This window comes from Chiloscyllium plagiosum, unplaced genomic scaffold (genome assembly GCF_037043375.1).
Source record: "Chiloscyllium plagiosum isolate Xiang-an unplaced genomic scaffold, Cpla_swu_hap1 HiC_scaffold_9, whole genome shotgun sequence".
Classification (NCBI taxonomy): Eukaryota; Metazoa; Chordata; class Chondrichthyes; order Orectolobiformes; family Hemiscylliidae; genus Chiloscyllium; species Chiloscyllium plagiosum.
Genome location: NW_028270147.1, coordinates 13,509,330 through 13,527,043, shown reverse-complemented (window position 1 = coordinate 13,527,043; position 17,714 = coordinate 13,509,330). Strand labels below are relative to the sequence as shown.

At 43.7% G+C, this 17,714-nt stretch overlaps 1 protein-coding gene across 3 annotated transcripts in view; it reads left to right on the top strand.

The window, feature by feature from the left end:
• ak5 (adenylate kinase 5) overlaps window positions 1-17,714 on the top strand; it is an 87,727-nt gene that overhangs the window by 43,561 nt on the left and 26,452 nt on the right. For all 3 annotated transcript variants that reach the window (XM_087990255.1, XM_043698685.2, XM_087990254.1), the window contains exons 7-8: window positions 13,742-13,832; window positions 16,064-16,140. In XM_087990255.1, coding sequence (XP_087846381.1) covers window positions 13,742-13,832; window positions 16,064-16,140 — 168 coding nt within the window. The remainder of the gene's footprint in view (window positions 1-13,741; window positions 13,833-16,063; window positions 16,141-17,714) is intronic.

Genomic DNA, 17,714 nt, shown 5'->3' with positions numbered 1-17,714 from the left:
CAAAGCACTCAGATCAGATAACAAAAAGCTTACTCAAAATGATAGTGTCTCAAAGGTGGAAAACAAGATGGCGAGGTACATAGAGGGTATACTCGAGCTTGGTGAATTGGCACCTGGATAGTGCTTGTGGAGAGAGAAAACCAGTGAATTTTTCAGTTCTGGTGAAAAGTCATTAACCCAAACCTGTTTCTCTCTCTGCAGCTGCTGCCTGGCCTGATGAGTATTTCCAGCATTTTTTTGGTTTTGTTTCAGATTTCCAGTTTTTGCAATATTTTCCTTCTGACTCACAATGGAATGCTTCCATTCTTGCATGGAATGTGAGTGTCATTGGCAAGGCCAGCAATTCACTGCTCTTTTCCAGTTATGTTAAGGTGATGCTGTAGATGCACTTCAAGCGCTGTTTAGGATTCTGACCCAGTGACACTGAAGGAACGGTGATATATTTCCACATCAGAATCGTGAGTGGCTTATAATGGAACTTGCAGGGGAGTGGTTTTCCTATATATCTGCTGCGCTTAATCTTCGGTTAGCCATGATGTGGAGGTGCTTGTGGTGGACTGGGGTGGTCAGAAATCACACGACACCAGGTTATAATCCAACTGGTTTATTTGAAATCACAAGTTTTCGGAGCACTGCTCCTTTGTCAGATATGCGTTCTTCTCTTCATTCCACCTGATGAAGGAGCAGCGCTCCCAAAGCTTGTGATTTCAAAAAATCCTGTTAGACTATAACCTGGTGTTGTGTGACTTCTGACCTTACCCTTCTGGGTGGGGGATGTTACTGGCTTGGAAGATGCTTTCAAAGGAGCCTTGGAAAAATGTTGTTGCCAAAGGCAGTTTTGGTCAGAGCTCATTGAGTCTGGCTGACATATATCAGAATTAAAATTTAAATTGCTAGAAGCATTTGACTTGGAGAAAGTCTTGTTGTCTTATAAGCATGGCAGCTCACAATGAAGGGCACTGGCACCATCTTGTACAAGTGTTGGTAAAGACACGGCCTGGTCAGGTTGCAGAAATCCCTTCCTGTCAAACTACAAGAGCCTCTTACATTTCATCAAAGTTGCCACCCACGTTGATAGGGATGTTAAGAAGGTGTATGGTGTATAGGCTTTCATTAGCAGGGGGATTGAGTTTAAGAGCCATGAGGTTATGCTGCAGCTCAACAGAGCCCTGGTTAGACCACATTTGGAATACTGTGTTCATTTGTGGTCATCTCATTGGAGGAAGGATGTGGAAGTTTTAGAGACAGGGCAGAAGAGATTTACCAGGAATGCTTCCTGGATTGGAGGGCATGTCTTATGAAGAAGAGTTGAGGGAGCTAGGGCTTTTCTCATTGAAGCGGAGAAGGATGAGAGGTGACTTAATAAAGGTATGCAAGACAATGAGAGGCAAAGATGGAGTGAATAATCAGAAATGGCTATCACAAGGGGGCATAGTTTTACGATGATTGGAGGAAGGTTTAGGAGAGATGTTTGATGTAGGATCTTTACACAGAGAGTGGTGGGTGTGTGGAATGACTGTAGTAGAGTCAAATACATTAGGGACATTTATGTGACTTGAATAGGCACATGGATGGTAATAAAATGTAGGGTATGTCAGTTAGTTTGATCTTTGAGTAGGATAAAATGTCGGCACAACATTGAGGGCCGAAGGGCCTGTACTGTTCTATGTTCTATATTCTTAAACTACTTCTTGTATGTAGCAATACATACAGGCTACATCAATGTGATAGACATTGTTACATAAACTTTGAGCAGGACCAAATATTAGGTCTCACTACTTTGAGATCGTAAGCTGTTCTGCCCATCTAACATCATCATACTGGGTGGTGCTTAGGGCACTCCTTGGTATCAATCCTTTTACACCCATATGCTGCAGTGACATCACATTGAAGTCTGAGTGTGCTAAAGAGCCAGAGACAATGTGACTAGCAGCCATGATACGTCCAGTGGCAGTGTGTGAGGATAAGGGTGTGCAGCAATATTTCTCTGCAAATACAAATACCAAGCTTCTGAGGGGCAATGTATCTCACAGCTTTGACCAAATGGAGCTTCCATCGTACGCAATTGGTAGCTTGGTGTTAAGAGAACTCCATAAGAACATATCAGAAGCCAGCAACAAAGGGGACCTGTCATGTAATCAACAAACCCGAGATCTAAAATTTTATGGAAAAAGTGTTGAATAATGATGAGAGAGTTGGAATTAAAGTGAGAAGGTGCCATCAAAGATTTGACAGTCGACCTTTCAAGGTGATGTAACACGAATCTCAGAATGAGAAGGCTGTGGGAGAATGCAGGATGATCAGCTGATAGTCACAATTACAGGAAGCAAGCGATTGTCTTGACATTTGTGTCTCTGACTATCAGCCACTGCCAAAGACATCCTTTGTGAATAGATTAAGTGTTTGCTAGAAACAGTCAGGCTGATTTGATTGAATACGAACAACAAAGACATGTTCCTATCGGCCTGTCCTGGTGGATGCTAACAATTCCCTGATTCTATTACCATTTAAAGCTGAACAGGGATTGGGATCTGGTCAAGCTTATTCTGTGTCATGCTCGCTGTGTAAATAAAAAGTGGTAGCAGGATAAACCCAGTCACAAGAGGCTGGCCAGTCTTAACGTGGGAAGTGGCAAATCCCATAGAGAGTATGTTAACACTTGGACCCACCTGCAGGGCGGCAGTCAGGAGCACATTGCTTCATGATTCGTGGACCACGTTATGATTTTGATCACCTCCATTCACAGTGTCTCCACTGCAACAGGTATTATTCACTGGGTAATAGACTCACCTCTTGCTCAGGAGGCCTACCCCAGAGCTTTAGTACACCAGTTAAGGCCAGAGGTCCAGTGTAGTGCCCTTTGACTGAGATATTAAACTGAGGATCCATCTGTCTTCTCGTGGAGGGAGACCAGGGCATTATTTTGAAGAGGACCAGAGTTAACCTCAGGGTTATGGCCATTTCTTTCTCAACCACAGTGGCTCAGTGGTTAGCATTGCTGCATCACAGCAGTAGGGACCTGAGTTCAATTCCAGCCTTGGCCAACTGTCTGTGTGGAATTTGCACATTCTCCCTGTGTCTGCGTGGGTTTCCTCCCACAATCCAAAATTGTGCAGCTCAGGTGAATTGGTCAAAGCATGTGTAGGGTAGGTGCATTAGTCAGGGGAAATGTAGGTCAGGGAAATGGGAGCTTGCTGTGCAGAGTCTGGCTGTGTTTCACTGGCCTTGCATGCTGAGAATCTGCTCTGGAGAATCATAGAATCTCTACAGCATGGAGCAGACGTACTGAGTTCACTCTAACCTCTGCAGAGCATCACCCCTTAGAACCACCCCATTGCTGTAACCCTACATTTCCCATGGCTAATCCACCTAGCCTGCACATTCCTGGACACTACGGGACAACTTAGCATGGCCAATCCACCTCACCTGCACATCTTTGGATTGTGGAAGGAAACCCATGCAGACAGGGGAGAATGTGCAAACTCCACCCAAGACTGGAATCGAACCCAGGTCCCGAGATCTATGAGGCAGTAGTGCTGACCACTGAACCACCATACTGCCCAATACATCAGTGTTCCCAGCAGGCAGGGGATCACCTCATGCATCGGGCTCAAAGCTGTTGAGATGGACCTCAGGAGCTGTGTTTTTTTTGGACAGAGCAGGAGTTCAGAGATATGGTTGAGTGTTTCAGGATGATGAAGGGAATTAACTTTGTCCAGCTAGATACTCTCTTGGAGACATACAAGAACTGAAGGCATAGGAGCAATGCAAATCAGGAGAAGTCAGGAAGTATTTATATTCCAAGACTCTGCTCTCTGGGTTAGTGAGAATGGAGTGACTTTGAGGATGCCTTGAGCTTTATATTTAAAAGGACGGGCTGACAAGTGGTTAAAACTGGAATATAGAGGGCACTAACTGATCTTTGAATCGAGTTGCTCAGCGTCATTATTTATACAACACATGACACTCCCCCATGCCTCTTCTTTTTATCCCAGCAGAATAGCTTCAGTTCCTTACTTCCTTATGGGAATATCCAATTTCCCCATAAATCAACCCACATTCAATCCCGTGTTTATTCTTGTTTCTTTTTAATTGGCAAGTAAGCAATTTCTTATCCTAGAATCTTCAGTAGAATATCTGTGTGGGACCTGTGCTATTTTAGCTGCAGATTAACCTAATTTGGGATGATGTATCTTGGGATGTAATTGTCTCCTTTTGAACTAAAAGAGATTTGGATAATTTCTTCCTGATTCTGAAGTGAAGCTGTAAAATTAACACCTCAGTTCCCGCTGCTCAGAGTACTCCACGTTCAAATATCAGTTGGGATTAGAGTTGTGTGACAGGACTCGGGTTAGATACATCTCGTTTATTTATGAACATATTTCTTTAAGGAATATGGGAACCTCTGTTAAGGCCAGCAATTGTTCCTCAATTCTAATTGCTTTCTGACTGAATGGCTTGCCAGGGCATTCAGAGTCAACCACATTACTGTGGATCAGGACAGATCACCTAAGAATGCTCATTTCTCTCCCTCAAGGACACAAGAGAACCAGATTTATTTATTTCTTTAAATGACAAGCGATAGGTCCATGGTCACCATTAGCTTTCTGTTCCAGATTCTAATTAAGTTTCTAGTGGCAGCCATGTCAGGAATTGAACCCATATAGAACATAGAACATAGAACAATACAGCACAGAACAGGCCCTTCGGCCCAAGATGTTGTGCCAAACATTTGTCCTAGCTTAAGCATCTATCCATGTACCTATCTAATTGCTGCTTAAAGGTCGCCAAAGATTCTGACTGGATTCATTCCATGCCCCCACCACTCTCTGGGTAAAGAACCTACCCCTGACATCCCACCTATACCTTCCACCCTTCACCTTAAATTTATGTCCCCTTGTAACACTCTGTTGTACCCGGGGAAAAAGTTTCTGACTGTCTACTCTATCTATTCCTCTGATCATCTTATAAACCTCTATCAAGTCACCCCTCATCTTTCGCCATTCCAATGAGAAAAGGCCTAGCACTCTCAACCTATCCTCGTACGACCTATTCTCCATTCCAGGCAACATCCTGGTAAATCTTCTCTGCACCCTCTCCAAAGCTTCCACATCTTTCCTAAAGTGAGGCGACCAGAACTGCACACAGTACTCCAATTGTGGCCTAACCAAGGTCCTGTACAGCTGCAACATCACTTCACGACTCTTGAATTCAATCCCTCTGCTAATGAACGCTAATACACCATAGGCCTTCTTATAAGCTCTATCCACCTGAGTGGCAACTTTCAAAGATCTATGAACATAGACCCCAAGATCCCTCTGCTCCTCCACCTTACTAAGAACCCTACCGTTAACCCTGTATTCTGCATTCTTATTTGTCCTTCCAAAATGGACAACCTCACACTTGACAGGGTTGAACTCCATCTGCCATTCCTCAGCCCAGCTCTGCATCATATCTAAGTCCCTTTGCAGCCGACAACAGCCCTCCTCACTATCCACAACTCCACCCATCTTCGAATTATCTGCAAATTTACTGACCCACCCTTCGACTCCCTCTTCCAAATCATTAATAAAAATTACAAACAGCAGAGGACCCAGAACTGATCCCTGCGGAACTCCACTTGTAATTGGGCTCCAGGCTGAATATTTACCATCTACCACCACTCTCTGACTTCGACCGGTTAGCCAGTTCTCTATCCAACTGGCCAAATTTTCCTCTATCCCATGCCTCCTGATTTTCCGCATAAGCTTACCATGGGGAACCTTATCAAATGCCTTACTAAAATCCATGTACACTACATCCACTGCTCTACCCTCATCCACATGCTTGGTCACCTCCTCAAAGACTTGTAAGGCAAGACCTACCCTTCACAAATCCGTACTGGCTGTCCCTAATCAAGCAGTGTCTTTCCAGATACTCATAAATCCTATCCCTCAGTACCCTTTCCATTACTTTGCCTACCACCGAAGTAAGACTAACTGGCCTGTAATTCCCGGGGTTATCCCTATTGCCTTTTTTGAACAGGGTCACAACATTCGCCACTCTCCAGTCCCCTGGTACCACCCCCGTTGACAGTGAAGACGAAAAGATCATTGCCAACGATACTGCAATTTCCTCTCTTGCTTCCCACATAATCCTAGGATATATCCCGTCAGACCCGGGGGACTTGTCTATCCTCAAGTTGTTCAAAATGTCCAACACATCTTCCTTCCAAACAAGTATCTCCTCTAGCTCACACTCTCCTCTTCAACAATACGGTCCCTCTCGTTTGTAAATACTGAAGAAAAGTACCCATTCAAGACCTCTCATATCTCTTCCGATTCAATATACAGTCTCCCACTACTGTCCTTGATCGGACCTACCCTCGTTCTCGTCATTCTCATGTTTCTCACATACGCATAAAAGGCCTTGGGGTTATCCTTGATCCTATCCGCCAAAGATTTTTCATGCCCTCTCTTAGCTCTCCTAATCCCTTTCTTCAGCTCCCTTCTGGCTATCCTGTATCCCTCCAATGCTCTGTCTGAACCTTGTTTCCTCAACCTTATGTAAGCCTCCTTCTTCCTCCTTACAAGACATTCAACCTCCCTCGACAACCAAGGTTCCCTCACACGACCATCTCTTTCCTGCCTGACAGGTACATACATATCAAGGACACGCTGAATCTGTTCCTTGAAAAAGTTCCATATTTCCATGACATCCTTTCCTGACAGCCTATGCTCCCAATTTATGCTCCTCAGAATATTACTTCAGAATATTACTGCTACGCCACCGCTAATCCCATTGCAAGGTACAAGAGAAACAGACCCTTCGGCCCACCAAGACTGTGCCAAAATATGATGCCTTTCTCCACTAAAAACCTTTTGTCTCTATGCAGTCTATTCCCCTTCCTAGTCATTTAAGATGTGTCTGGATAAATACATGAGTAGGTGGGGAGTAGAGGGATACAAATGCTTAGGAATTGACCGACAGATTTAGACATTGCATTTTGGTCGGCTCAGGCTTGGAGGGCCGAAGGGCCTGTTCCCGGGCTGTAAATTTTCTTTGTTCTTTCTTTGCATAGTATAGTTTGTATTAAAGAATGTACAAGAGGAACAGGCCCTTCGGCCCACCAAGACTATGCCAACATATGATGCCTTTCTCAACTAAAAACCTTTTGCATCTACGCAGTCTATACCCCTCTATTCCCCTTCCTAGTCATGTATCTGCCAATATGCCTCTTAAATATTGCTATTGTATCTGCCTTCACCACATCCTCCTTGCATTCCAAGCACTTACCACCCTCTGTGAAATAAAACCTGCTTCTCATATCTCCTTTAAACTTACCTGCTTTTATCTGAAATAAATGTCCCCTAGTAATTGAGATTTTTACTCTGGGAAAATGACTCTGACTATCCATTCTATCCTCGCCTCTCATAATTTTATCAATTTCTATCAGGTCAAACCACCCCCGCCCCCCCATCCTTCAACCTTCAAGTGAAAACAAATCAAGTTTGTCCAGTTGCTCCTCATAGCTCATACCCTCCAAATCAGATAACATTTTGGTAAAGCACAGCAGGTCAGGCAGCAACCGAGGAGCAGGAGAATCGATGTTTCGGGCATAAGCCCTTCATCATCACACTCTTGACTCTGATCTCTAGCATCTGCAGTCCTCACTTTCTCCTAACATCTTGGTAAACCTTTTCTGTACCCTCTCCAAAGAATCTACATCCTTCTGGTGATGTGGCAACCAGAAATGTACACAATATTCCAAATGGGGCCTAACTAAAATTCTATACAGCTATAAAATGACTTGCCAATTTTTATACTCTATGCCCTGACCAATGAAGGCAATCATGCCATAAGCCTTCTTGACCATCCTATCCACTTGTGTTGCTGCTTTTAGGGAACTGTGGATCATATGCCTAGATCCCTCTGTATGTTGGTGTTACTAAGGATTCTGCCATTTATTGTATCCTTCCCTCATGAATTAAATCTCCCAAAATGCATAATTTCGCATTTTTCTGGACTAAACTACATTGTCAGGCTACCTGCATTCTCCTTCAAATCATTTATATTTATTACAAACAACAGGGGTCCCAGCACTGATCCCTGCGGATCACTACAGGTCACAGTTCTTCAGTAAGAAAAACATCAGTCTACTGCAACTCGCCGTCTTTTGTGACTAAGTTAGTTCTAAATCCATCTTCCCAGCTCACCATGGATCCTATGTGTCTTCACCTTTTGTATCAGTCTGCCATGAGGGACCTTGTCAAAGGCCTTGCTAAAGTCCATAGAGGCAACATCTGCCACCCTGCTGTAATCAATCATCTTTGTCACTTCCTCAAAAAAGTCAATCAAGTTTGTGAGACATGACCTTCCCCACACAAATCCTTGCTGCCTATTGCTCATAGGTCCAGATTTTTACAAATGTGAGTAAATCCTATCCCTAGAAATCTTCTCCATCAATCTCATCACCACTGACGTAAGGCTCACTGGCCTGTAATTTCCCAGATTATTCCTGTTGTCCTTCGTAACCAAGGAACATTGCTGCCTATTCTCTAGTTGTCTGGGATCTCTCCAGTGACTAAAACAAAAGACATAAAGCTTATGTATAAGACCCCAGCAGTTTATTCACCTGCCTCCTTCAGCATTCTGGGATAGATCCCATCAGGACCTGGGAACATGTCTACCTTAACACTTTTCAAAACACCAATCATCTCCTCATTTTTTATGGTGACGTGCCCCAGAATATCAACATACCCCACCCAAGACTCACCATCCACTATGTCCATGTCTTTTGTGAATACCAATGCAAAGAATTCATTAAGGATCTCAATCACTCCCTCTAGTGCCAAGCATAAATTCCCTCCCTTGTCCTTGAGTGGACCTATCTTCTGCCTTGGAACCCTTCAACCCCATGGCATCCATGTGGATTTCACCAGTTTCCTCATTTCCCCTCCCCCCACCTTACCCCAATTCCAAACTTCCAGCTCAGCACCGCCCTCATGACCTGTCCTAGCTGCCAATCTTCCTTCCCACTTTTCCGCTCCATCCTCCTCTCTGACCTATCACCTTTACCCCTTCCTCCATCCACCTATTGCACTCTCAGCTACCTTCTCCCCAGCCCACCCCCCCTCCCATTTATCTCTCCACCCCCGAGGCTTCTAGCCTCATTCCTGATGAAGGGCTCCTGTCTGAAATGTCGATTTTCCTGCTCCTCGGATGCTGCCTGACCTAGTGTGCATTTCCAGCACTACTCTAATCTAGACTCTGATCTCCAGCATCTGCAGTCCTCATCTTCACCTGGACCTATCCTTTCCCTAGCTACCCTCTTGCTCCATATATGTGTATAAAGCTCAGTCTGGTAAGATTCCGATGTTAAATAAAGGAGAAACAACACATCATTGAATCAACTAACGCACATTAAATCCTGGGAGAGATAGTAGAATGGTACAACACAGCAAGTGACCATTCTGCCAATTGTGCCTTTGAAAGAACTATCCCACACTCTCATTTTCTCTCAGCATTTCTCCTTTTCGAGTGTACAAACCTTTCCCTCAGGCTCACAGTCGAATCTGCTGATCATTCAGACAGTGCACTCCAAATTGTTGCACGAAAGTAAACCCCTCATCTCCACTTTGCTTTTTTTAAAAAAATTATATGAAGTCAGTGTCCTCTATTACCAACTCTATTGCCACTAGAAACAATTTCCCCTTTGTGCTCTTTCAAAACCAGTCCTCATGAAGGTAATCATGAAGACTATAGTGACTGTAAAGAGATCAGGCCCTCATAGAATATGAGTTCCCTCACTGGGGCTATTAATTAGACCATAAGACATAGGAGTGGAAGTAAGGCCATTTGGCCCATCAAGTCCACCCAGCCATTCAATCATGGCTGATGGGCTTTTCAACTCCACTTACTCGCACTCTCCCCGCAGCCCTTAATTCCTTGCGAGATCAAGAATTTATCAATCTGGTCTAATCAGGGAGCCATGGCTGACAGATATAAACAGGAGGGCCAGGGGTTCTGTTCACTCTGAGAGCTGGCTGTGAGGGAGCTGGATCAATGTGAAGGACTCTCCGTGTGTAAAGTAAGAGTGACTTGGTGATGGGATAGCAGCCTCCAGGGAGTTATTTCAGTGGCGATGAGAGTGGGACATGCTCCTGAGGGCATTCACTTGCAATAGTCATCTTTGAGTTGGCATAAGCTGGCATCGTGTGTTATTTGGGAAGCTTGACTCATTCGATCCTGCTGTCGAAGACTGAGCCCAAATGCGTTATTTTTTCCAGGCAAACATCATTGGGTCAGATGAAAAGCAATGAGTAATTCTCCTGACAGCCTGTGGACCCACAGTGTTTTTGGTTATTAGGCCCTAACTTTCCTGAAGCACCAGATATGAAAACCTTCCTGAGTTGTTGGATTTAGTGGAAGATTATTTCAACCCCAAGCCTCCTCTAATGCTGAATTGTTATCGGTTTTACTCGGCAGTTTGAGAATCGGGGGAATCCGTATTGGGATTTTTGACTAAGTTAAGGTGACTGGCAGAGGCATGTGACTTCGGTTTAACCCTTAATGAGATGTTGAGAGACTGTTTGGTATGTGGGATGAATGATGTAACCACATAAAAGCGCCTACTAACTGAAGCCCAAATGGATTTCAAATAGGCACTCCAACTGGTTTTATCATTGGAGAATGCAGCAAGTGGAGTAAAAGAGTTGCAGGATATTCCGATGGAAGTGGACACCCTCCCAAGGCTGACTGAGCTTGGGGGACACCACATGAGTGAAGACAATTGCATAACCTCACTCGGGACATATCCTGAACAGAGGGATTCTAGGTCAGCCCACAACAAAACCCCAAAACAAAACCAAGCATCGACCAAACGGTCAGAGTTTTCTTCAGGATCCGGGCCGGGGAGCCATTGTAGTTGCTGCCAGTATGTGGGCCTGAGACATAAAAGAGTCCCACTAGACCTAAATGGAGTAAGAGAACTCATACACCAGTGTCCAGGAGAGTGCACCCACCTCTGGTTTAGAAATGTTACACTCCTTAGCAACATCCAAATGAGAACCAATCAAAATGAACATTTGGTTAAATGGTCATGTAGTTGATTAGATATGAATAGATTCTGTACAGTGTGGAAACAGGTCCTTCAGCCCAACCAGTCCATACCGACCCTCCAAAGAGTACCCACCCAGTCCCATTTCCTTCTGACTAATGCACCTAACACTATGGGCAATTTAGCATGGCCAGTTCACCTGACCTGCACATCTTTGGACTGTGGGAGGAAACCAGAGCATCCAGAAAAATCCCACACAGACACGGGGAGAATGTGCAAACTCCACACAGACAGTCACCTGAGGCTGGAATCAAATCTGTTACCCTGGTGCTGTGAGGCAGCAATGCTAACCACTGAGCCACCATGCCACCCCTTTTTGCTTTGGACCCCCAGGACACTCAGCTAAGAGCATCAAGGGTTTGTGTCACTTTTTGGCTTATTTTTATCAATGACTTGAAATTACCTGTCACCTTTTGTTCTCAGTTTCGCTGTACCTACACCATCCAGATCCCCAGTGGTTTGAAATGCCTCGATGAAATCTCCTCTCAGCCTTCATTTATCCAAGAGAGTCCCAACCTCTCCAAGCTAACTCCATAACTGGAATCATACATCTGGATCGTTCTGCACTCTCTCCAATACACTCCCTTCCTAAAGTATGACACCCAGGACTGCACTCAACACTCCATTTGAGAATGAACCCGGATTTCATACAAGTTCAATTTTAATTACAAGTTTAGTAAAAACATTTAAAATTATATTCCCTGAGTAAATTAGAATGATTTGTTCCCATTGTTACTAATCAGAGAACACAGGTTAAAAAGCAACCAGAGGAGAAAGTATTTTTCAAGGAGTTACACTTCAATCTTGAAAGATAAAGCTCTTTTGTTTAATTTCAAACCTGCCATAGTACCTGCATAGCTGATTGCCTGAAACAATATTGTGTTACACAATAGCTGACTCTCCAGTGCAGCCTTATGTGTGGCACCACTGCAACACCCACACATACAATTGATTCCTAGGTAAAAACAATGACTGCAGATACTGGAAACCAGATTCTGGATTAGTGGGGCTGGAAAAGCACAGCAGTTCAGGCAGCATCCGAGGAGCCTGTATTCCTGATGAAGGGCTTTTGCCCGAAACGTCGATTTTACTGCTCCTCGGATGCTGCCTGAACTGCTGTGCTTTTCCAGCCCCACTAATCCAGAATACAATTGGTTCCTGACATGTTAGTTCCTGGCTTTTTACAGACAATACCACAATGTAACAGTGAATTCTGATGATTCTGACAACTCCATATATAAGTCACTGAGCACTAAGTTATGACCAGGACCACCTCATCATTCAGGGCATTCGCCTTCTCTAGTCTAAGATGCTGGATGTTAGAAACTAAAGCAGAAATTGTTGGAGAAACTCAGCAGGTCTGGCAGCATCTGTGGACAGAAAGCAAAGTTAACATTTCGAGTCCAGTGACCCTCCTTCAGTTCTGAAAGGTTAACACTGCTTTTGCTCAACAGATATTGTTTGTGATATACATAAATGATTTGGTAGAAGGTATAGGTAGCCTCGTTAGCAAGTTTGCAGATGACACTAAGGTTGGTGGAGTATCAGATAGTGAAGGGGACTGTCTGAGAATACAGCAGGATAGATAGATTGGAGAGTTGGGCAGAGAAATGGCAGATGGAGTTCAATTTGGACAAATGCGAGGTGATGCATTTTGGAAGATTAGTAAATGGAAAAGTCCTGGGGAAAATTGATGTACAGAGAGATCTGGATGTTCAGGTCCATTGTTGCCTGAAGGCAGCAACGCAGGTCAATAGAGTGGTCAAGAAGGCATATGGCATGCATTCCTTCATGGGACGGGGTATTGAGTACAAGAGTTGGCAGGTCTTGTTACAGTTGTATAAGACTTTGGTTCGGCCACATTTGGAATACTGCATACAATTCTGGTTGCCACATTACTAAAAGGATGTGGATGCTTTGGAGAGAGTGCAGAGGAGGTTCAGCAGGATGTTGCCTGGTATGGAGGGTGCCAACTATGAGGATAGGTTGAGGAGATTCGGATTATTTTCATTGGAAAGAAGGAGGTTGAGGGGGGACCTGATTGAAGTCTATAAAATCATGAGAGGTGTAGACAGGGTGGATAGCAAGAAACTTTTTTCCCAGAGTAGAGAACTCATATACTAGGGGTCACGAGTTCAAAGTGAGAGGGGAAAGGTTCAGGAGAGATATACGGGGAAAGTTCTTCATGCAGAGGGTAGTGGGCAATTGGAATGTGTTGCCAGCAGCGGTAGTAGGGTGGGAATGATAGCATCTTTTAAGATGTATCTAGACAGATACATGAATGGGCAGGAAGCAAAGAAAATAGATGGCTGATTTAGATTGAGGAACTGGATCAATACAGGCTTGGAGGGCTGAAGGGCCTGTTCCTGTGCTGTAAGGTTCTTTGTTCTTTGTTCTTAGATGCTGCTGGGATTTCCCAGCAGTTTCTAGTTTTGTTTCTGATTTCCAGTATCCGCAGTTCTTTGGTTTCCTGGTTGGTCGAGTTGGATGGAGACATGAGCAGGTAACGATTGACTGATTCATTTTAGACTCTTTGACAGGAGACCATTACGATATCAAACTTCATCCCAGTACAAGGTCACTGATTGCTGTTAAATATGGACCGCAGCTAATGAAATGGCTTTCTTCCATTGTTCTACTCAGCTGGATGCAGACCGAGATGAGGAGGAGGTGTTTTATGACATATCTGTGGCAGTCGACAACAAATTGTTTCCTACCAAAGAACCTGCGGCTGGTAGGTTCCACATCCAATGGACAACTATTTGTTTCATGTTGAAAATGACAGAGGTAAAGGAATTGTTGACAGTTATATAGTTATAGAGCCATAGCAAAGCATAGCACGGAAACAGACCCTTCACTCCAGCTCGTCCATGGCCAACCAGATATCCTAACCTAATAAGACCATAAAACATAGGACCAGAAGTAAGGCCATTCGGCCCATCGAGTCCACTCCGCCATTCAATCATGGCTGATGAGCATTTCAATGCCACTTACCCGCATTCTCCCCGTAGCCCTTAATTCCCTGAATCTAGTCCCATTTGCCAGCACTTGGCCCATATCCCTCTAAACTCTTCCTATTCATACACACATCCAGATGCCTTTTAAATGCTGTAATTGTACCAGCCTCCACCACTTCCTCTGGCAGCTCATTCCATACACACACCACTCTCTGAGTGAAAAAGTTGCCCCTTAGGTCCCTTTTATATCTTTCCCCTCTCACCCTAAACCTATGCCCTCCAGTTTTGGACTGCGCTACCCTAGGAAAAAGACCTTATTTGGTTAGCCCCTGAATTCAGCCATCACATCTCAGTCAATGTGGATTTGAAGTGAAGTAAACCAATTTACCAGATCGGGTAGACTGACTGAAGGGGATTAGGCTGAAACCCAACTTTATTACCTTATGTATGCAAATAGTCTTTGGTGGTCCAGAGGTAGTCAAAGTTTCAACAAAATGTCTCATATTTTTTCAGCAATACTCAAGTTGTGTACACACTTGACTATTTGTACACCCAACTTTTTAAATTCTTTTCCTGGGAGTGTTGTAAATGCTAGACTCTTAGAGCACAGAACGAGGCCAATTATCCCATCTTAGACCATAAGACCTTAAGGAAATTGGAACAAGAGTAGGCTATTCGGCCCCTCGAGCCTACTCCACCATTTAATAGAATTATGGCAAGGAATAAGAAGAGAATAGACGGAGATGGATCTTGTAGGTTTAGAATGAAAGGGCAAAGTGTGTCGGCGCACGCTTGAGGGCCAAAGGGCCTGTTCCTATGCTGTATTATTCTTTGTTCTTTTGTTCTACACCTGATCCAACATTGCTCACTTTCATTTTCCCATGAAAGAATCAACCCCATCGAATTTCAGAACAAAGAATATTGTATGAACAACAAAACAAAAGGACAAACGAGAAGTACAGCACAGGAACAGGCCCTTCGGCCCTCCAAGCCTGTGCCGATCCTAATGCTCTAACCAAACTAAAAAACAAATCTACTGCCCTTATTTGGTCTGTATCCCTCTATTCCCTCCCTATTCACATAATTATCCATATGCCTCTTAAATATCGCCAATGTGCCTGCTTCCACCATCTCTTGGGGCAGTGTGTTCCAGGCAACTGCCACTCTCTGCATCAAAAGTTTCCCTCGCACATCTCCCTTAAACTTTCTCCCTCTCACCAGGAACCTGTGCTCCCTTGTAATTGAAACTTCAACTCTTCGGGAAAAGTCTCTGTATCCATCCTATCTATTGTCTCTTATAATTTTGCAGACCTCTATCAGGTCTCCTCTCAGTCGTCATCTTTCCAGTGAAAACAATCCCAGTCTGTTTAACCCTTCCCCATAACCAGTACCCTTCAGACCAGGTAACATTCTGATGAACCTTCTCTGCTCTCTGTCTAATGCTTCCACATTCCTCTGGTAGTGTGGTGACCAAAACTGCACAGAATACTCCAAATGTGGCCTAACAAGGGTTTTGACCACGTGATGATCCCCTTCTCTAGCATAGCGTAAGATAGAATGACTGTTTTACAAGTATCAAAATTCCTCTTCCTGTGCCCGTCACTTGTTGCAACTGCATTGTAGCAGCACCTGCTCACACTTGGATCCTGTTTTGATAGCAGCTGTTCCAAAATGAGAACCCCTCCCCTGATATGAACATTGGTAGGTACCATGAGCGTTCACCAGCTCCCCTTCCAATCCTATCACGGGATATTTCATGTCCACCTGAGAGGGCAGGCGGTTTAAAGTCTCCTTGGAAAGTTTCAGCTTTGTCCTCCAGTCTCTGTCCCAGTCTCCAGTCCCTCACTCAACCTTCACATTCTGAGGCGGAAGAGTTACCACCTGGTTGATCCTGAATGTCAACATTTGCCACTGGAAACTGTGACCAATTTCAATAGGAGATAGAAATCACCTTGTTCTTAAGTTCTCTCCCTAATTTCTTAACATCCTCTTTCCTCAATTATACCAGGCCCCAGTGAACTTGACCTCAGTTTGCTTGTGGATGCCACGGATATTGTTGATATTGAGCCAGACTCCGATGAGCAGGTATTTGAACATTTTGTTTCTTTTTCCCAAACTCTGTTTTCTAATCCCAAGTTTGTAAAGTAACCTTCACAAACCATTAATGTGACTGTTCCTGAGTAGAATCATTATAAGCAAGCAAGTAAATTTATTCTGGCTGTGTTGTCCTAAGGATAGTATTCCTTGTCATTAAAATAACAGAAAATGTTGGATACAGACAGCATTGTTGGAGAGAAACTGAGTTAGCATTTTGTTTGGTAATTTAATCAGATGCTCAGATGAAAGCAAAGAACCGCAGATGCTTCTGAAATAAAAAGCAAAAGTGCTGGAGAAACTCAGCAGGTCTGACCGCAGCCATGAAGAGAGAAACAGTTAACATTTTGAGTCCAATGTGACCCTTCTTCAAACGCGAAAGTGTTTTTCTCTCTCTTCACAGATGCTGCCAGACCTGTTGAGTTCCTCCAGCAATTCCTGGTTTGTTTCGAGCTGATACCAACTGGTCTCCTGAGGGTTTTCCCAGTATTTTCTATTTTTATTTCATTTCTAGCAAACATCCTTTTGCATACTTCTTGTTGTGGGATTTCTTGTAACTGCGCAACATTCCAAGTAGGCTATTTTGTTGAAAAGATTCATGTTCTTCCTAAAACTTGATCCAGAGACGGATTTTCTTTCACTTCTATCATTAGAATAAAATATCCTGAGCTGTGTTGTGTGTGTCTTTACCAATGAATAAGTATTTCTTAATTCTTCAACTATATCCTCTGTCTCCATAAGATGTAGGAGCAGAAATTAGGTTATTCAGCCCATCGAGTCTGCTCCGCCATTCAATCATGGCTGATAAGTTTCTTAACCCTATTCTCCTGCTTTCTCCCTTGATCCCCTTCATACTCAAGAACGCCTATCTATCTCAGTCTTAAATATACTCAATGACCTGGCCTCCACAGCCTTCTGTGACAATGAATTCCATAAATTTCTGACTGAAGAAATTTCTCCCTATCTCTGTTCTAAAAAGGTCTTCCCTTTACTCTAAGGCTGAGCTCTTGGATCCTAGTCTCTCCCACCAATGGAAACATCTTCCCAACATGCACTGTGTCCAAGCCATTCAGTATTCTGTAAGTTTCAATTAGATCCCACCTTATCCTTCTTAACTCCATCGAGTATAGACCCAGAGTCCTCAAATGTCTCCATGTGTAGATTCCCTATTTGGTCCCTAATGGTTCCCACTCCTCCTTTAACCATCCTTTGACTATTTATACAGCTTTAGAGGATTTTGTGATTCTCCTTTATGTTAGCTGCTGTTGTCTTTTCATATTCCTTCTTTGCTGCTCTTATTTGATTTGTCATCTACTGAAATTTATTATTCAGCCCCGTTCTCAATCGTATTTTTGACTTGACATCTGTCATGAGCACACTTTTTAAAAATTCTTCTTAATCATGATTTATATCTCTTCTGTCATCCAGTCAGCTCTGGAGTTATTTTTCCTTTCGAAGGAGTATACCTTGACTGTGCCCGAACCATTTCTTTTGAAAGTAGCCCATTGTTCAGCCGCCATTTTCCTGCCAACCTTTGACTCCAACTTTTTTATTCAGGTCCATTC